The 16,852-nt window shown below is 38.3% G+C and overlaps 3 protein-coding genes across 4 annotated transcripts; 1 reads left to right on the top strand and 2 right to left on the bottom strand.

The window, feature by feature from the left end:
- Positions 1 to 905: 905 nt before the first annotated feature.
- LOC148159874 (uncharacterized) lies at positions 906 to 5,753 on the bottom strand. Its single transcript, XM_088004746.1, has 2 exons — positions 5,157 to 5,753; positions 906 to 3,798 (listed from the first exon to the last, which is right to left on the bottom strand). The coding sequence occupies exon 2, from the start codon at positions 3,781 to 3,783 to the stop codon at positions 2,572 to 2,574; it is 1,212 nt and encodes a 403-aa protein (XP_087860872.1). The 5' UTR covers positions 3,784 to 3,798; positions 5,157 to 5,753; the 3' UTR covers positions 906 to 2,571.
- Positions 5,754 to 6,203: 450 nt separating this feature from the next.
- On the bottom strand, positions 6,204 to 8,199 carry LOC106905544 (tripartite motif-containing protein 16-like). Its single transcript, XM_014970444.2, has one exon. It carries the CDS (start codon positions 8,197 to 8,199, stop codon positions 6,517 to 6,519), a length of 1,683 nt encoding a protein of 560 aa, XP_014825930.2. The 3' UTR covers positions 6,204 to 6,516.
- A 2,934-nt stretch (positions 8,200 to 11,133) lies between these two features.
- Positions 11,134 to 16,068, top strand: LOC106905542 (uncharacterized). 2 transcript variants are annotated; one of them, XM_088004750.1, is made up of 4 exons: positions 11,134 to 11,665; positions 12,737 to 13,751; positions 13,951 to 14,089; positions 15,316 to 16,068. In XM_088004750.1, the coding sequence occupies exons 2-3, from the start codon at positions 12,752 to 12,754 to the stop codon at positions 14,055 to 14,057; spliced, it is 1,107 nt and encodes a 368-aa protein (XP_087860876.1). In that variant the 5' UTR covers positions 11,134 to 11,665; positions 12,737 to 12,751; the 3' UTR covers positions 14,058 to 14,089; positions 15,316 to 16,068. The 2 variants fall into 2 exon arrangements, with proteins under 2 accessions (XP_087860876.1, XP_087860875.1); XM_088004749.1 differs by having other exon boundaries at positions 13,951 to 16,068.
- Positions 16,069 to 16,852: the final 784 nt, after the last annotated feature.

Raw genomic sequence — 16,852 nt, 5'->3', positions numbered from 1 at the left:
TAAAGTACACCTCACATAGCCTACATTTATAAAAAAAATTAACTTATAGTGAAATAAAGTGATCACCACAGTCATATTCAACACTTTCTAAGCAACATGATACTAAGGATAAAAGAACTAAAAATAATTTAGTTGCTTTAACATTTAGGTAGAAATGAGGTTTAGATTAAGGCGCCATTGAAATGTTTTAATTTCATCGCATTTTATCACTAAAACCACTAAAAATGGCTTGTTAGTCTGCTTGATTGGGTCTTCGAGGTATTTTTCTATTAATTTTCTGACTTGAATACATATAGACTAAGAATGATCAATGATGTTCCTTTACTTCAACCTTATTTGGATAATTTTGCATATTTTTATGCAAATTAAAGCATATAAGTTACTTGTTGCTCTTTTAAATGTATTTATAGAGTTGCTTGTTCTGAAAGTTGAAGACAGAAAACATCTGTTCTACCCTGATGATCTAGTTACTTCATGTGGTTGAGCACAGTAAACAGAATGCACAATGAAGAAAGTCTCTGAGAGAGGAAGCTTTTGGACCACGCAAGAAGAAATGTGTGTTTTAAACATTTTTAGCCTCTCATAGCAGGAGCAGTTCTGCAAAAGGACCAATGAGCTTCTGCACAGCTACAGAACCATCTGGGTGCCAGGTCACAATGATTTTTGCTTTAAAAAATAAACAGAAAACCCCAGTACTTCAAAATCCAAACTGAACAAGTATATATTTTGTTGAAATTCATAATTTCTAGATTATTTCATACACAAGGTCATCATTTTATTGGGAAAAGCATTACTGCCCTTCTGTTCATTTGTCTAGCTGTGGTTCTCCAGGAAGCTGTTTCTCTTTGTTATGCAGAGACATCTTGCATCTGATGCATCGCATGACACATACAAGCACAAACAACTTTTCTCCAAAGCAAAGTCATTTATTAACACAACAGTTTAAACTTACAGTCAAAATACTGAGCCAAACTCAAAGTTATCAACATGCAACCTGATGACTACACAAAAGAAAAAAACCCCAACAAACTGAGAAACTCGTTTATAATAGTGAAATTATAGAAAAATAACAATGCAGCAAACTCACAGTTCAGGATGGGATTTAGAATATCAGCCCAAAAGCTAATAAGGAATCAATCAGGGAAACGGGTCAAATGCAGCCATGCATGGAAGCACCTGCAACTGTTTCTGCAGGTGAGTTAAGTTTAAACAAAAGATTAGCAACTCATTTGCTTGTTTTTGCTAATAAGTCAATTTAAACAAAGTAGAAGTAGCAGAAGAGAGGGGTAAATGTGTATTTTTACACACGCAGGATTGGGACGGCTGCATGCGCTGGACCGATGTCAGAATAACTACCTGGGGGAAACTAGTGTTTTGAAGATGGTTTGGGAAGAAAGTTTTGTTTTATTTACTCATTTAATCATTATCTGTTTTGGAGCAAAGACCAGTGGTAAGTTATTATCCCCAGTCTTCAAGTTGTGATAATAATTCAGCTCACTGCTATCTACCAGATGTAAATATATATTTGTTGTTTAAAATAAAGTCAGTTAAAGTTTAAATTCATATTTTATTTTCTTTGCAAAGAGAAGTGATGTCATGATGTGTAAACTAGAACAGTGAGAGTTGTAGAGTACAAACAGTTTTACAAGCAACATGAGTGAGTTTTAGTCACAGAAAGTGATGGAGATTCTAAAAAAAGAACTGTAGAAAAAATAATCAATAGATTAGGTCCTATTAAAATAATTGTTAGTTGCATCCATAATCTATCCATTTAACCAGCTCTGCACAATAAACTTAGTACTCTGCTTTGAAACCACCCATTAGAAAATATAATCAAGCAATGAAATGGTTGAATATTCAGAAGGAAAAAAAGGATTTAGCAATTTGAAAACCCATCAAGCCAATAAAATAAATCAATATCTGAATCCTAAACTAATTTATCGCTGCCCAGACACAATCCCCTTACTCTGAGATGACTAGTGATAACGTTGAGAATGAAGTTCAGTAAACCTTAAGGGTCCGATTTTCTTTTTTGAAATTACAATAAGGTCGCCATATCTGTAAAAACAGAGGATATCAAATATTACAAGAAAATTTTGTTTTAATGGCAGCAAAATTATCAAGATCTGACACGACCAACTAGGCAAGTCAATGTGGTTCTTCCTCTGAAATACACTCAGCCATTTGCTTCAATCTACTGACGATAATTCAAAATCAAGTATTTCATTTTTATAAAACTGATACCAAAGTATAACTTCACAAGACATTCCTCATTTTAGTTACTTTTCAGGAAGGAATTCTAATAAAATTACTGCTGTGTTCCATCGTACGTTCATAGGACTTTCCTACTTTATTCTCCTGAAATACAACCTCATTCTGGTAATATGACTAATCTGAATATTATCAGAATCTGAATATAATCACTCTATTCTTCTACTCTTATGACTGTTCTCATATTATTGCAACTTTATTGTGCATATCAGTAAAAATTTAGCATGATTGGTAAAAATGTTAACCTGTGAACTCCCTGCTGGGTTTCTAGAAATTATTGCTTGATGGAACGATTTCCTATCATGCAAGATGCTTTTCATCTTTTCGAGATCTTATGTGTTGCCTGAAATGACTGTTGTCACTGAAACATTTACCACATGCTTTGCATGAATATGGCTTCTCTCCTGTGTGAGTCCTCATGTGAACCGTTAGATTATATTTCTGAGCGAAACCTTTTCCACAAACGCGACAGACAAAAGGTCTTTCACCCGTATGAACTCTGATGTGTGTTTTTAAACTTCCTTTCTCCCTGAAATTCTTTCCACAGGTCGCGCATGAGAACGGCTTCTCGCCTGTGTGAATCATTTCATGATTAGACAAATGCCAGCTATAATTGAAAGAACTGCCACAGACTTTACAGATATACGGCTTCTCGCCCGTGTGACTCCTCTCGTGAACATTCAAGGTAGTCTTTCTGGCAAAACGTTTTCCACATGTCAGGCATGACAAAGATTTCCCACTTGAGTGAATCTGCACGTGCCTGTTGAGTGTGTTTTTATGGGTAAAACATTTTCCACAAGTTGGACATGGAAAGGTCTTCTCCCCTATGTGAGTCCTGGTGTGGCTGACCCACTGACCGTTGGTCCTGAAAGATTTATCGCACAGTTCACAGGGAAAGGGTTTCTCCCCTGTATGAATTGTCCTGTGGGCGGTCAAGTTGCTCTGCTTGGTGAAACCTTTTCCGCAGATGGCACACTGGAAAGGTTTCCCATCTTTGTGAGTCCTCAGGTGAACAGTCAGGTATCGAAGCTGAGTGAAACTTTCACCGCATATTTCACAGGAAAACGACTTTTTCTTCTGTGACGTCAACTTTTTCACTTTATGTGCGTCTTTCTGATTGCTTCCTTGTTGAAGTTGGTTCTCATTTTCATTAATGCTTTCAGAGAGGAGTAGGTTTTGGTTCAGTTCTGGTTTACTGGCAGGAGTCACCATGACGTTCTCTGTCTCCTGCTTCACTACAAGCTGCTCTTCATCCTCTTTAACCTGAGGAGGCTCAGGTTCCTCCTTTATCATGTCGTCACCAGCAGGGGTCACTGTGAAGGAGTCAGTCTCCAGCTTCACTACAAGCAGTTCTTCCTCCGGAGAGACACGAAGTTCAACCTGTTCTTCTTTGACTGGTCGAGGTTCCGGTTCCTCCTGTTCCACTTTCATCTCTAGAGCATTTGGACTGGAGTTTATCTCTTGGTGAACAAGAAACCGATCAGCAACAACCTCCCAAGTAAAAGTGGACATGGTGGAGCGGAAGACCTGATGGAGAGAAGAACAGAAGCAGAACTTTAACTAGAAAATTTTAACTAAATCTGGAATATTTGGAGTTGCTTGCTCAAGATTAACTGCAGCAGATTCAACAACTTGATGAAATCTTTGCTCTATCATTTAGGGCTGAAACTATTAAAGCAGATTAATTGTGATTAACTAAATAATCATCAGCTAATTTAGTAATCAAATGACTACTAACAAAGTATAGACTCAAAAGAAAACCATTTGCTGAGAAACAACACAGAGCTGTAATAAAACTAAAACTATATAAAAACCCCCAACATTTTGAATTTAAGAAGTCTAAATCCGTTCTACCCAGAATTCCTCAGGTGGTAGTTTCACCTGCATCACATTTTGTAAAAAAATAAAAATAAAAATAAAATAATAATAATAATAATAATAATAATAAGAGTTTAAAAATGTCCTATTGAACTACTTTTTCTATCCAAGTATTAATTGCAAACAATATCACCTGATCAGCCCTTCACTGTACTGGACGCTCAGTCCAGCAGGAAGGCCTGAGCTTTTCACATGTTGTTGTTAGAGATATTTATTTAGCTGCAGAAGCTTCCTTTGCTTCAAATGATCCAGTGTTCACTACAGGAATGCTGCGTTACTGAATTTTAGGTAGTGTTTATTTTCCTATTTAAAAAAAGATTGGGTTGTTTATATTTTTATGCAATTTTAATATTTAAAATTGCAGAACCTGCAATTTTGTTTCATTGGATTACTGGAATACTGAAATAATCATTAGCTTCCAATAGCTGATTTCTTTGTCCACATTTTGTTAATTTAAAAGTATTAAGAGTTGTGAAAGTTTCTTACTGTTCCAGAAATCTGCAGGTTAGTGCTCTTTTTATTATAAGCTACACTTAGATAATAAAACCAGTGAAGACATTGACTTTATGTTTCCTCATTTTATTCAGAAAAATCGAATAACGAGAAATCAGGGGCCTTAACTGACTGGATTTCTGCGTCCTAAAAAGCACATTCAAAATTAACTGGGCTAAACACTTTTTCAATTTGTTTATAATACTTTCTTCACTTCCTTAAAGCTGTGAAGATATATACAATCAATATCAGACTCCATCAAAAACGAGGCTCTCAAAACTATTTTATATCCGTATTTTTGTTTGCTTATTGTTTAACTAAACATCGCTTGTTTGTTTAAGTCGGTGCCGTCCGTGTTCCTCTGTATATCCCTTTACTTAGTTTGTTGTGCATTTTTGAGTTTCTTTGTTTTTACTGGCCGCTGTTTCCACTCCCAATATGGCGGAAATGAAACGTCTCCGTCCAGAAGCTAGCTAACGTTTACTGTCCCAGCACGTCAGATATTGCTCTCTCACCGTAAGAATGTCGTCCGTGTTCCTCGGAGAAGCAGATGCTAGCAGTGCAGAGTCCAGTTAGCCTCCAGTAATATCCGTGAACAGTCGGTTTTGCCCCCTTTTCTCTAAAACTAAACTGTTTGCTTCTTGCTCATAGTGTTAGCTTGACCGCTAGCTTTGAGGCTAACTAGTCTCCATCAGGCAGCTGTTGCTCCTAAAACAAGAGGAAACTATGTCTAAAGGCGTGTTTCAAATATCAACAAAGCTAAGAAGGAGATATGACTGTTTTAATAAAATGCGAAGAACTCAAACTTTATTTCCTCATCTTCTTTCTTTTTGCTTTTGGGGTTAGAATGATAGCCCCATTCATCGTGCGTTGCTTCCTCTTCTTGTAATTATTGGCGTTTAGCAAACAACCTAAAAGTGCAGCGCTGGTGCCACCAGCTGGTAAGGAGTGTGGACAGTGGATTCTGACATCTAATTAAAAGAACACTGAAGAACTTGATATTGTAATCTCCTAATATACATTTCTCATTTCAATCTTTGTAAGGTATCATATTTCTTACAGTGTACCATAACGTGTTCAACTGTCTCTTCCTGATCACAAAGCTTTTATTTTCCTCACTTTCTTCTTTTCCTACTCTCCAATTTGCTTTATTTGCTGTTATTTCTACTGTTAGCTTTTTGTTTTATCTGCTATTTTTCTCTCGATAGAAGCTACTTCTGGTCTGGCAGCTGAGAAAATGATGTAATAATAATGATGATTGTTAATGTTTTTGCTAATGACTTCAAAGACGTTTCCCTTGCATGCTTCAGTGTTAGGCCATATCTGTTCATTCTCTTTTTGGAGGTTTTGCGGTGAGCCTGGAGTCCAGTTTTCCGCTATTTTCTGTTTTTCAAAACTCTCTTTTTCACTTCCTGCTAGTAATGCAGTAATATATACGGTACACAACAGAAACGACAGAAATCAAAACAGGGTAAACAGGAAGAGCTCTTTAAAACTGCCAGTGTTAATGGATTAGCGCAAATTTCACTTAAAAAAAACACTGTGATGGACATTTGGATAAAACATGCAATTTTATTTTTAATGTTAGTTTCAGTTCTCTTTGAATCACAATAAAAATATAAGAGCAAGTTCATTTCACTTCAGTCTCAGTTGATCTAAACAAGAACAACATTTGTTCAGCAGAACAGAGGAAAATAAACAACAAATATATCATTGTAAATATTAAATATAAGAGTGACAGGAACATTTTGGTAAATAAGAATGACAGAAATCAGCCGTGATTCCATTATGGCTCCTGGATCACAGAGAACTACAATTAAACCAGAGAAATAATAAAGAACAGAACAGCAGAGCCATCAGAACAACAAACCCTGATCAACAATCAGAAGGAGGAGAGGAGTTGGGTTTACAGAACTCTACAGAACCACAAACATAAACCCCAGCGTGCAGCAGCTGATTGAATCTGGTCTGGACTCTGTGCAGGAGAGTCATGGTCTTAGAGACGCTGTAGAAGGACAGAAGACCTGCTCCGTGATCCAGGAACACTCCCACTCTGGAGGAAACTGGACCTGAGACGGAGGTCCAGATGTTGTTGTGGCCATAACTAAAACCACTTTGGGAACAACTCAATACCCAAGAATTGGCATTATGTCCAAATACACATTCATTTCCCCATCCTGCCTTGTTGATATTCTTGTATGCGACTCCTACATAAACTTGCTGCCCGCTCCACTCCACCTCCCAGTAACAACGTCCAGTCAGACTCTCTCTGCTCAGGACCTGGTAACATCCGATGAATCTGTCTGGGTGTCGAGAATAAGACTGATGTTGGCACATTCTTTGTGCCTTCCTGTTCCTCTCTGATAATAACAGATTTCTGTGTGCTGTGTTTGGATCCAGAGTGATTTCACATGAATATTTTAATAATCCAGCTCTGCTCTTTGGTTCTGGTTCTGAGAATAGATTATCCACCTCAGTGACCATCAGTGAGATGTTTGTCCACGTGTCTCTCAGGACGTCCTGTAGTTTACCTCCGAGACTCTTTAAGGATGTGGCAGCAGCTGAGTCACAGCTCAGAGGACGGATGTTGATGCTGGATGAGCCTTTAGGCTCCCTGGGTGGCAGTGAGGGGTAGTTGAGGAGAAACTGGTTGTGATCCTCTGTGTGTGAGAGCTGCTCCAGCTCAGCGTCTTTCCTCTTCAGCTCAGTGATCTCCTGCTCCAGCTTCTCCTGAACATCTTTGACTCGACTCACTTCATCTTCCTGCTGGGATCTGATGTGGTGCTTCACCTCAGAGCTCCTTTTCTGGAGGAGGCGGATCAGCTCAGTGAAGATCTTCTCACTGTCCTCCACTGCTTCATCAGCAGAGTGATTGATGGCCTCCACCTCCTGCTGAAGCAGCTTCACATCTTTCTCTCTGTCCTGGATTCCCTGATGGATGTTTCCTCGTCTCTCCTCCAGCTCTCTCTGTTTATTGGTCCTTTCTGCTGCAGTTGACACTGTGTCATGGTCTTTATGTTCATCCATTAAACAGATGAGACAGATACACTTCTGATCAGTGCGGCAGAACATTTTCATCACCTCATCATGCTGAGAGCAGATTTTCTTCTGGAGGTTCTTGGTGGGCTCCACCAGCTTGTGCTTCTTCAGTCCAGGGACATCAAGGTGAGGTTGGAGGTGATTCCTACAGTAGGAAACCAAACAGACCAGACAGGACCTGAAGGCTTTCAGTTTCCTCCCAGTGCAGAAATCGCAGGCCACGTCTTCAGGTCCAGCATAGCAGTGATCAGCAGGAGCAGGTTGGAGTCCAGTCTTCTTCAGCTGCTCCACTAAAGCTGCTAGCATGGTGTTCTTCTGCAGGAGAGGCCTTGGTGTGAAGGTCTGTCTGCACTGAGGGCAGTGGTAGATTTTCTTCTCCTCATTCTCATCCCAGAAGCTTTTAATGCAGCTCATGCAGTAGCTGTGTCCACAGGGAATCGTCACCGGATCCTTCAGTAGATCCAGACAGATCGGACAGGAGAAAGTTTCTCGGTCCACATGAACTGCCTGCTGCGCCATTTCTCCTCTCAGTCACAGTGACCGTGTGAGTTTCATCTCCAGAGAACAGAAACTGGTTTGAGCTCTGATCCACCAATCACAGGTCAGTGCAGAGAAGCTGCAGCTAATCAGGTTTTACCTTCAGCAGACGTTGGTTCCACAGAGCTATTTTAGATCAGGAAGGAGAGGGAGGAACGTCAGGCTTTGATTCCAGGAAGAGGGCGGCTGTAAAAATGAAAACGGTTACATTTTAAACTTCTTCACAGCTTATTTCTGTTACATCTAAACTATTAAGCTATCCACTGTACCAGATCATGAAATAATCATTATTGTTTCCTAACTGCACTATAATGGCAACACAACACACGTGTACATCATGTTCACATCAGTTTATTTGCTGTTGCTGAAAATGCATCTTTATGAAAAGCTGTGACACATTCCATGACTGACAGCAGGCAGAAGTGCTGCAACCAGACGTGGAGGTTCTGGACATTTTTAACTCCATCCTAGCAGAACTTCACCAACATTGTTGAGTTTAGGAGTAAAAATCTGCTTCAACCACAGAATAACCAGAAAACATTTCATTTATATCTCACGCCACCTAACAATGATAAATCTTTACTGGTGGATTTGTGAGATTGGATTTTTTAAAAGCACATTCCTTTCACTGTAGCATTGAAATCCACAAATCACCACTGCAATACCAATCATACCAATCATTTTACAATGATTTTACCTGCTACTTTAATCTATGCCAAATAAACTCCTGAACACATTAAACACACATTAAAAGTAAGTACTTTTTACAATCAACACACCTTTTGACTCTTCGGACGCCGGGCTGCCAGTATTAAACAATGTTTGTTGTTGCTCCATGGAAAGCAAAGTGCCGTAGTAACCGCTGTATTTGGGGGAAAACAAACCAACTGCACTAGATAGAAAATGCAAATTCAAAAGTAAACAGTTCCAACCAGAAGTTAAGGACTTCACTACATAAACATCAAGATAATTGGAAAAATAAAACATTAAATTTTGCTGTAATAAAAAAAACGGTTATTTGCTCTATTAACATTTGAACAGGAAAGTGTTTTCACTTGTGACATTATTGCAGTTTTATTGGCTCTATTTTTATCTATACTTCTGTTGTTTTTAAACTTTTAGCAATTTTAGTTTCATTACATTTGTGGCTTGTTCTCAGTAGCTAAGTTGAATGTTACTATCAACCTTACAATCAAAATAATTAATTGTAAGCTTGAATTCTTTTTTACTAAACTCTGGTATGTAGGAGAAAAGTTGTCTGTATTTATTTCACACACGTCGCATCAGATCACGCCAGCGCTGGATGGACTGGAGCTTCTACCTGTTCGTTTTACACCCAGGCCTTAACAGGCAGGTAATTATAAACATAACTGAGGTTGAACTATTTGACTATTTTTTTATATTTCAGGTGTAAAATCAACCATTTTGATCTAAATTAATATTTTTATCAGTAATTGCCCAAACCAAAATTAGACTCCTATTGCACCACAATATAATGAAAAGAAAATTTTCCAAATTTCACTGGACTTAAATTGTTTTATTGAAGAAAGCCAATCAGAGAGAGCAGTACAAATATTACAACTAAATTATTAGATTTCCATGTGGAGAAGTAGCAGCAGTGGTTTAAGAGAACTACACATAAATGCTTTTGACAGGAACTCGACAGGGAGCAGGTGACCCCTGACCCCTGACCCTGACCTGACCTCACTTCACTGGCTGCCTGTATATTTTAGGATTCATTTTAAAATTCTTATGTTTGTTTTTAAAGCACTACATAATCTTGCCCCGGCTTACCTCTCTGAGCTTCTTCACCCCCACATACCTTATCAGTCTCTCAGGTCCGCAGATCAGCTGCTCCTGGAGGAACCGAGGTCCAGCAGGAAGCTCAGAGGGGACAGGGCTCCTCTGCCAGGGGCCCCATATGGAATGACTTGCCTTTGCAGGTCAGAGAGGCCCCTTCACTGTCCACTTTTAAAGCTCGTCTTAAAACCATCTATTTCACTTGGCTTTCAACTCCAGCAGGATCTAGTTTTAAATTATATGTTTTTGTTTTTAAACTGTAAGTTTTTATTTTATGTTTTTTATTGTTGTGTTTTGACGTACAGCATCAAATGAATGTGGCCAAATCCACATTCATTCACACCTTCAGCTCTGTTAATACTCTTGTAAGCAACGGTTATGTTATATGAACTTGTTTCCCTCTCCACTGCACCTCAGAGTAACAACACCCAGTCAGACTCTCTACTCAAAACCTCAGTCCCATCAGTGAATCTGTCTGGATGACTAGAATAAGATGTTGACATATTCTTTTTGTGTACTGCACAATTTCTAAAAGCAATAAACCAGACAGACAGACAGACAAGGGGAAGAACCGACACAGCAAGAAAAGATAGCACAAGTAGCAACATTCCAGTCATGGCCAGCCAAGGCAGTGACATCAGGGTGTCTGCGGTTTGACCATGAATTTTGTACAGCCTGCTCTCCCATCCAAAACAGTTTCTGAAAGAGATGGTATTATCTCAGAGCATGTCCGTGAGTCTGGTCATACGATTCCATGGTTTTCATTCAGACGGAGGGAGGAGACTTTCTGCATGGAGTTTGCATGTTCTCCCTGTGCATGGTGGGTTCTCTCCAACTTCCTCTTTCCAGCTTCCTCCCACAGTCCAAAACATGACTGTCAGGTCTCTCTAAATTGTCCCTAGGTGTGTTGAGTGTGTGACTGCATGGTTGTTTGTCTCTGTGTTGCCCTGCAACAGACTGGCGACCTGTCCAGGGTGTCCTGACCCCACTAAGGGACAAGCGTGTACAGAAAATGGATGGATGGATTTTACACCAGATAATAAACTCCTGACTATCCAAACAAAATCCTACTTTTAAATTTGTAAAGCTGCAGCTCCTATTTGCTTGTGCTTTTTTACTGAAGGCTGTTTCTCTTCACAATATGGCAGAAACAGACATTTCGCTGCAAATGAGCTATTCAGTGCTATATCTAACTAGTACTCATTTTAAGGTAGATTCTCAGCCCATCTTTATAGGTTCTGAATACCACATCGTTCTGAAAGTCCTGATCCACGCCACCTACCAGTAGGTGGCGCACGATTGTGTTGTTTTTACAATAAACACCAGAATAAGTACAAGAGGAGAACGAAAAAGACTAAGTTGCGTCAATATTTCGCTTTCTTCTATTTAATTCCAACTTTCTGTATTTAATGTACCATTTATAAGCTTTGATAGTATTTCTTAGTTTGTCTTTAACACCGATTTTTCCCTGGTTTACCAGCAACAGTAGCCCGACGAAGACTTGTTAGCCCCGAGCTAACAGAGAAGCTAACTGTTTCCTTAAAGGATAATTGGGACAAAAGGAGACTTTATATTGAGCATATTGGACATTTACTGGAGTCTGGTCGGTTTACAGTCGTTCTCGGACGAACAAACACGTCAAGAGTCGGTAAGACAGCGATATTTGGCGATCTGTTGCATTAAATCCTAGCTAACAGCTTCTTATGCTGCGAGCTGCTGTCACACGTCAGCGTCTCCGCCATATTGGGAGAGGAAAGAGCGGCCTGTAAAGCGTAAAAGTGAACGGGGAAGCTGCGGTTTGAAAAGGATCCAGTACAGTTCGGTATTTGAATTTAACATAAAATACATACATTTTTCAAACATAAGTGTTTATTCTCATTCTTTTAAGGTTCTTTGACCGTCTCTCTAGGAATACATGTGAAAATAACCTTCTGGAAATGATGGCATATTAACAAAGTATTTAATATGCACTGTTCATGCAAAATAAATAAATAAAAAATTCCGTCAGCATTACCTATGTGTAGTAAATTTATATTTTATATTTATTAATGTTAACTGCCTTGTGAACAGCTCTCCACATCACAACCTGGAAAGTTCTGAGATTTTACTTCTGAATGTTAAGGTCTGAATACATTTAAATAAAAAGATGGAGGGTGGGAGATGGATTTGGAAAATTTCTGTCCATATATAACTTATGTTTATCCTTTAGTCCGACCTTCCATTCAGTTGTCCACAGAATATGTATTATTCAACTCCTGGACCAAATAATTGGAGTGATTACACCAAAAATGGCAGTAAAAGACTTGTAGTTAAGAACACACTTAAAAAAGAATGACTATTTATATGTCTGACTTGATATTTATCTTTATTCTTGTAATATTAGTTTCCTCAAGACAAAGAAACAACAGCTTGCTTGCAACCTAAAATGTCCATTTAGGTTTGGTGGCACAACCCAATCCAGTGTTCTGTTCAGATCCATTCAGGCTTTGCTTGGTGACCTTTCCTGGTGTAGAAATGATGTATGAAAAATGCCCAAATGTTCAAAATTATCAGTTAAAATCAGCAGCCTTTAATTTATGATGAAATGACTTGAGCTTCCACTAGGGGCAGCATGCATGATAGTACACAAATGGAATATTCAATGAAATTATGTGGAATAACCACATTTTCTTTCCTCACATAAATTCATTTTAACCCTAATTCTCTCTTTTTAACGCAGGCTTTCCACGGCATCATGTCTGTCATCACGTGGGAGGTCGTTGGCGATCACTTTCTCATCAACCAAGCAAGCAACTCCATTCTTGACTGTAACGAAGGCAATGCGGTGGAGGAGAAACTGGAGGAACCAGAAGATCGATTAATTAAAGAAGAAGAGATCGAAATTTGCATCATTCAGGATGAAGAGCGGGTTGATGTGAAGAAGGAAACTCGCACATGTATTCTGACTTCCACTTGTGAGGAAACGTTTCATGGTGAGCCAGAACTCCAGCAGATGTTGGGGAGAAAGGATGAACCAGAACAAATTGATAAGGAACCAGTTGAAGGCAGTGCCTTCCAGGAAGACGACCAGCGAGGAGTGAAGCGAGAGACGGACACCTTTATGGTGACACCTTCTTGTGAACCAGAACCAAACAGTGATATCGTACAAGACAGAAACTTTTCTTGTGAAGTTTGTGGTAAATGCTTTACTAAATCTAACTATCTGACTGATCACATAAGAACCCACTCGGGTGAAAAACCCTTTTCATGTCTAACCTGTGGGAAAGGTTTCACACAGAAAACTAACTTGATTGTACACATGAGAACCCACACTGGCGAAAAGCCCCATACCTGTCAATTATGTGGGAAGTCTTTCAGAGCCAGCGGCCATTTGGCCAGCCACATGAGAACTCACACGGGGGAGAAGCCTTTCTCATGTTTGGTCTGTGGGAAAGGCTTCACCCAGCAAAGTAACTTGACTGTTCACATGAGAACTCATTCTGGAGAAAAACCTTACTCCTGTGGTGTTTGTGGGAAAGCCTACAGTGACAAAACATACTTAAATGACCACATAAGAAGCCACACAGGTGAGAAGCCTTATTCTTGTAAAGTTTGTGGCAAATCCTTCAGTAACCGGAGTCCTTTGACCAACCACATGAGAACTCACACAGGTGAGAAGCCGTATCACTGCAAAACCTGTGGTAAAGCTTTTAGCGACTGTAGCAATCTGGCTAAGCACATGAGAACCCATACAGGTGAGAAGCCCTACTACTGTAACGTTTGTGGTAAAGCTTCTAGTGACAGCAGTAGCATGGCTAAGCATATGAGAACCCACACGAGTGGGAAGCTTTATACTTAAGTTTTTTGAAGTTCTTCCAGAAATAATAAGCAGATTACATAAAAACTCTGTTTATTCTGTCTGAGCTGTTGAATAGCTCCTAAATCCATCTCCAGGTGCCTATCTGCTGCCGGATGTGGGGTTCATCTTGGACAGGCAACACAGGACAAACAACCATCCAAGCATCCATTATCAAACACGCTTATTGCCTGTGGGGTCCTGAGAGTGCTGGTGCCTTTCTCCAGCTGTCAACGGGTGAGAGGCGGGATCACTCTGGACAGGTCGCCTGTCCATCACAACTTTATTTAAATTGATTAATTACATTTTTGGCAACAAAAATAACAATAATCATAATTGAAAAAAAAATCAAAAATTTTCAGGTTCTAAATTCTTTCAGTTTAATTTTTTTCAGTTTCAAATAATGTTTTCAAATCAAAAAAATCTTTTGAACAAACTTTATGGCCACAATTTATCTCCATAGATTTCTTTTAAATGTGTGATGAGTCATTCACTCCCAGAGAGAAATTGCTTCTAGGGATGTTCTAGAAATTACCAAAAGGAGCATTTTATTTCATAACTATGACAAAACCACTTACAGCTTATTCAAAGTGCCTTACTGATGGTGCATTACAAACTCATTAGTGTATCTCTGGTCCTTTTCCCTGCCCAGGTTGTTAAAAATTTAGCCTAACTTGTTAACGTCTTACCTGGATGATTCTGCATACTGAATAGAAATTACCCCAATTTCTTTTTTTTAATCTGGTGGTCATCTTAATTTTCAAAGATCAAAAAAATTCTTGGAACTGACATATCTGATCCATAACACATTTTCTCAAATTTCTGTAATCACATATAATTTCTAAAAAAAAAAAAATCCCAACAAATGTTGCTGCAGTGAGAGGAAATTAGATTTCTGGTAGGTTTTGTTGTGAAAATTGGACATATTATGGATCTTGCAACTGTATATTACATTAGTTTTTTTCTTAGTATATAACAGACATGTTTTATTATTTTTTAATTAAAACATAATTTAAGGCAACATTTTTCCCTTGAAGCCTTTTATAAAGACTGAATTTTATTTGAATTTTGGCATTAGTTCCTTTTATCAAAGAATTATTTTGATGTATGGGTCTTTGATTATTATGTGTTATTTGTGTGAAGAACATTGTGTATTTTTATGCATTTGCACTTTTATTATTCATTAGCAGTATTTATATTATCTTTATGGAAGACGCTGTTTGTGTGAAATGTGTATAAATCCACCAAGACTGACTTCTAACTCGTTTGTTTCTGGCACTACACCCCCCTCTAGTGGACAAATAAATAAATGAGTTAAACCTGTTTGACGATTAAGACTTTTTAACTGGAAACTGAAAAGTTTCCTGGTGGAAGGCCCATCTCCTTGATTAGTTTCCTTTGCTTCAGTATAGATTTATAAATTATTCCTATGCCATAAGAATGTTTTTCTTTTTTAAACACAGGAAACGTAATGGAACTGTTATTGCTCCTCTGCAAATTATGCTGAATCTACCAACATCCGTGTGAGAAGCCATTTCCTTGTGAGTTGTGTGGGAAATCTTACATAGCCAGTTGTGATTTGGCTCGTCACATCCGGATTCACCCAGGTGAGAAGCCGTTTTTCTGTGGCTTGTGTAAGAAATCATGCAGAACCAGCAATGACTTGGCTTTTCATGTCGAAACTCACACGGGACAATCTGTGTTCTCATAAAGTCTGTGATAAATCTTTCAGTGTCAGAAACTGTTTGCTCCACTACAAACCCATTTAGGTCAGAAGCTGTTTTCTTGTGACTCATGAAAAGTCCTTTGACTAGAATAGTGATCTGACTTGTCACTTAAGAATTCACATGGGCTAGAAACCATACTCTTGAGAAGAATGTGACTGTTGTCACCCTGCAGATCACCTGGAATAAAGTGGAGGTGAGGCTGTTTTCCTATAGAACAGAAAATATTTTATTTAACAGCCTCACTACAGTGATGCATTTTATGGCAGCTATGTTTGTGTTTAATACATTGTGACTTCTATGGATTTATAAATTGCAAAGCTTTGTTTATTTGTAGTGTTTATGTATCTCTGTTATATGTTGTGTATTTTTACCATTGTGACATTTTTTTTTTTTTTTTTTTTTTTTTTTCCTTTTTGATGATCATAACTGAATCATTGGCCATCCTTGTGTTATTATCAGATTCTTCTAATAAAAAACTTAATTTATAGACTTCAGTCTTATTAATTCTCACCACCCAATTTTCAGGTCTATAAAGTAACATTTTAGTATTGTTTTATTATGTTATTGTTTTACTGCATTTTTCAGGCACTGGTCACAAATTCAACATTTGTGATGAATAGCTTTGATCACATTTCTATGTAGAAATATTTCAATATTGCAGCCAACCATGTATCTACTGCAAACTGGCTTGAAGAGGGTGAATATGCATTCAATCTCTTGTTTGACGTCTCATTTTTAAAAATTGTCATTACTTAGAATCACTTTGACAAAGGTATTTTTCTTTATTAATTGAATTAATTAAGCCTAATTTTGTTCCTCATGGTTGATTTGTAAAGTAATAAAATGGGCAAAACATTCAAACGGATAAATACTTTTTATAGGTACTGCATAATACGTGGATGACTCGTATCCATGGACAGAAACTGTTTTGAAAGAGGGGCTAAATCTGTTGAAATGATTTCAGCTCAAACCCTGAATACAGAAATTAAAACCGTTTAAGAAAAAAATAATTACTTTGAATGTGTTGTGTGAGGGATTTAAATTGCGTTTAGTTTGTCTAAAAAATTATGAGGTAGATTGTAATTTTTACGAAAGATCAGTTTACTTCCTGTCGAGTAAGAGGCGGTATGGGCTCTTTGCACCTCAGCTTCCGCGTTCGGGGTAAAGCGGCTCGATTGTTTCCGATCCAATACAAATATCATTTACATTAGGTGCTTGCAGGGCTTGGCCAAGGTTTGTACATCGATCCGAAGCCCCAACAAGTAAGCTGGAG

The sequence above is a fragment of the Poecilia mexicana genome, unplaced genomic scaffold, assembly GCF_051168715.1.
Source record: "Poecilia mexicana isolate PSO_F unplaced genomic scaffold, ASM5116871v1 scaffold_4, whole genome shotgun sequence".
NCBI classification, from domain to species: Eukaryota; Metazoa; Chordata; class Actinopteri; order Cyprinodontiformes; family Poeciliidae; genus Poecilia; species Poecilia mexicana.
This window is presented reverse-complemented; position numbering and strand designations above follow the sequence as displayed.

What these genes read in the sequence shown, in the direction of transcription:
- LOC148159874 (XM_088004746.1), bottom strand. Translation starts at nt 3,783, where the DNA reads ATGTCCACTTTTACTTGGGAGGTTGTTGCTGATCGGTTTCTTGTTCAC.
- LOC106905544 (XM_014970444.2), bottom strand. Translation starts at nt 8,199, where the DNA reads ATGGCGCAGCAGGCAGTTCATGTGGACCGAGAAACTTTCTCCTGTCCG.
- LOC106905542 (XM_088004750.1), top strand. Translation starts at nt 12,752, where the DNA reads ATGTCTGTCATCACGTGGGAGGTCGTTGGCGATCACTTTCTCATCAAC. An exon ending in GCACATGAGAACCCATACAG is followed by an intron (nt 13,752 to 13,950) that starts GTGAGAAGCCCT and finishes ATCCATCTCCAG; the next exon opens with GTGCCTATCTGCTGCCGGAT.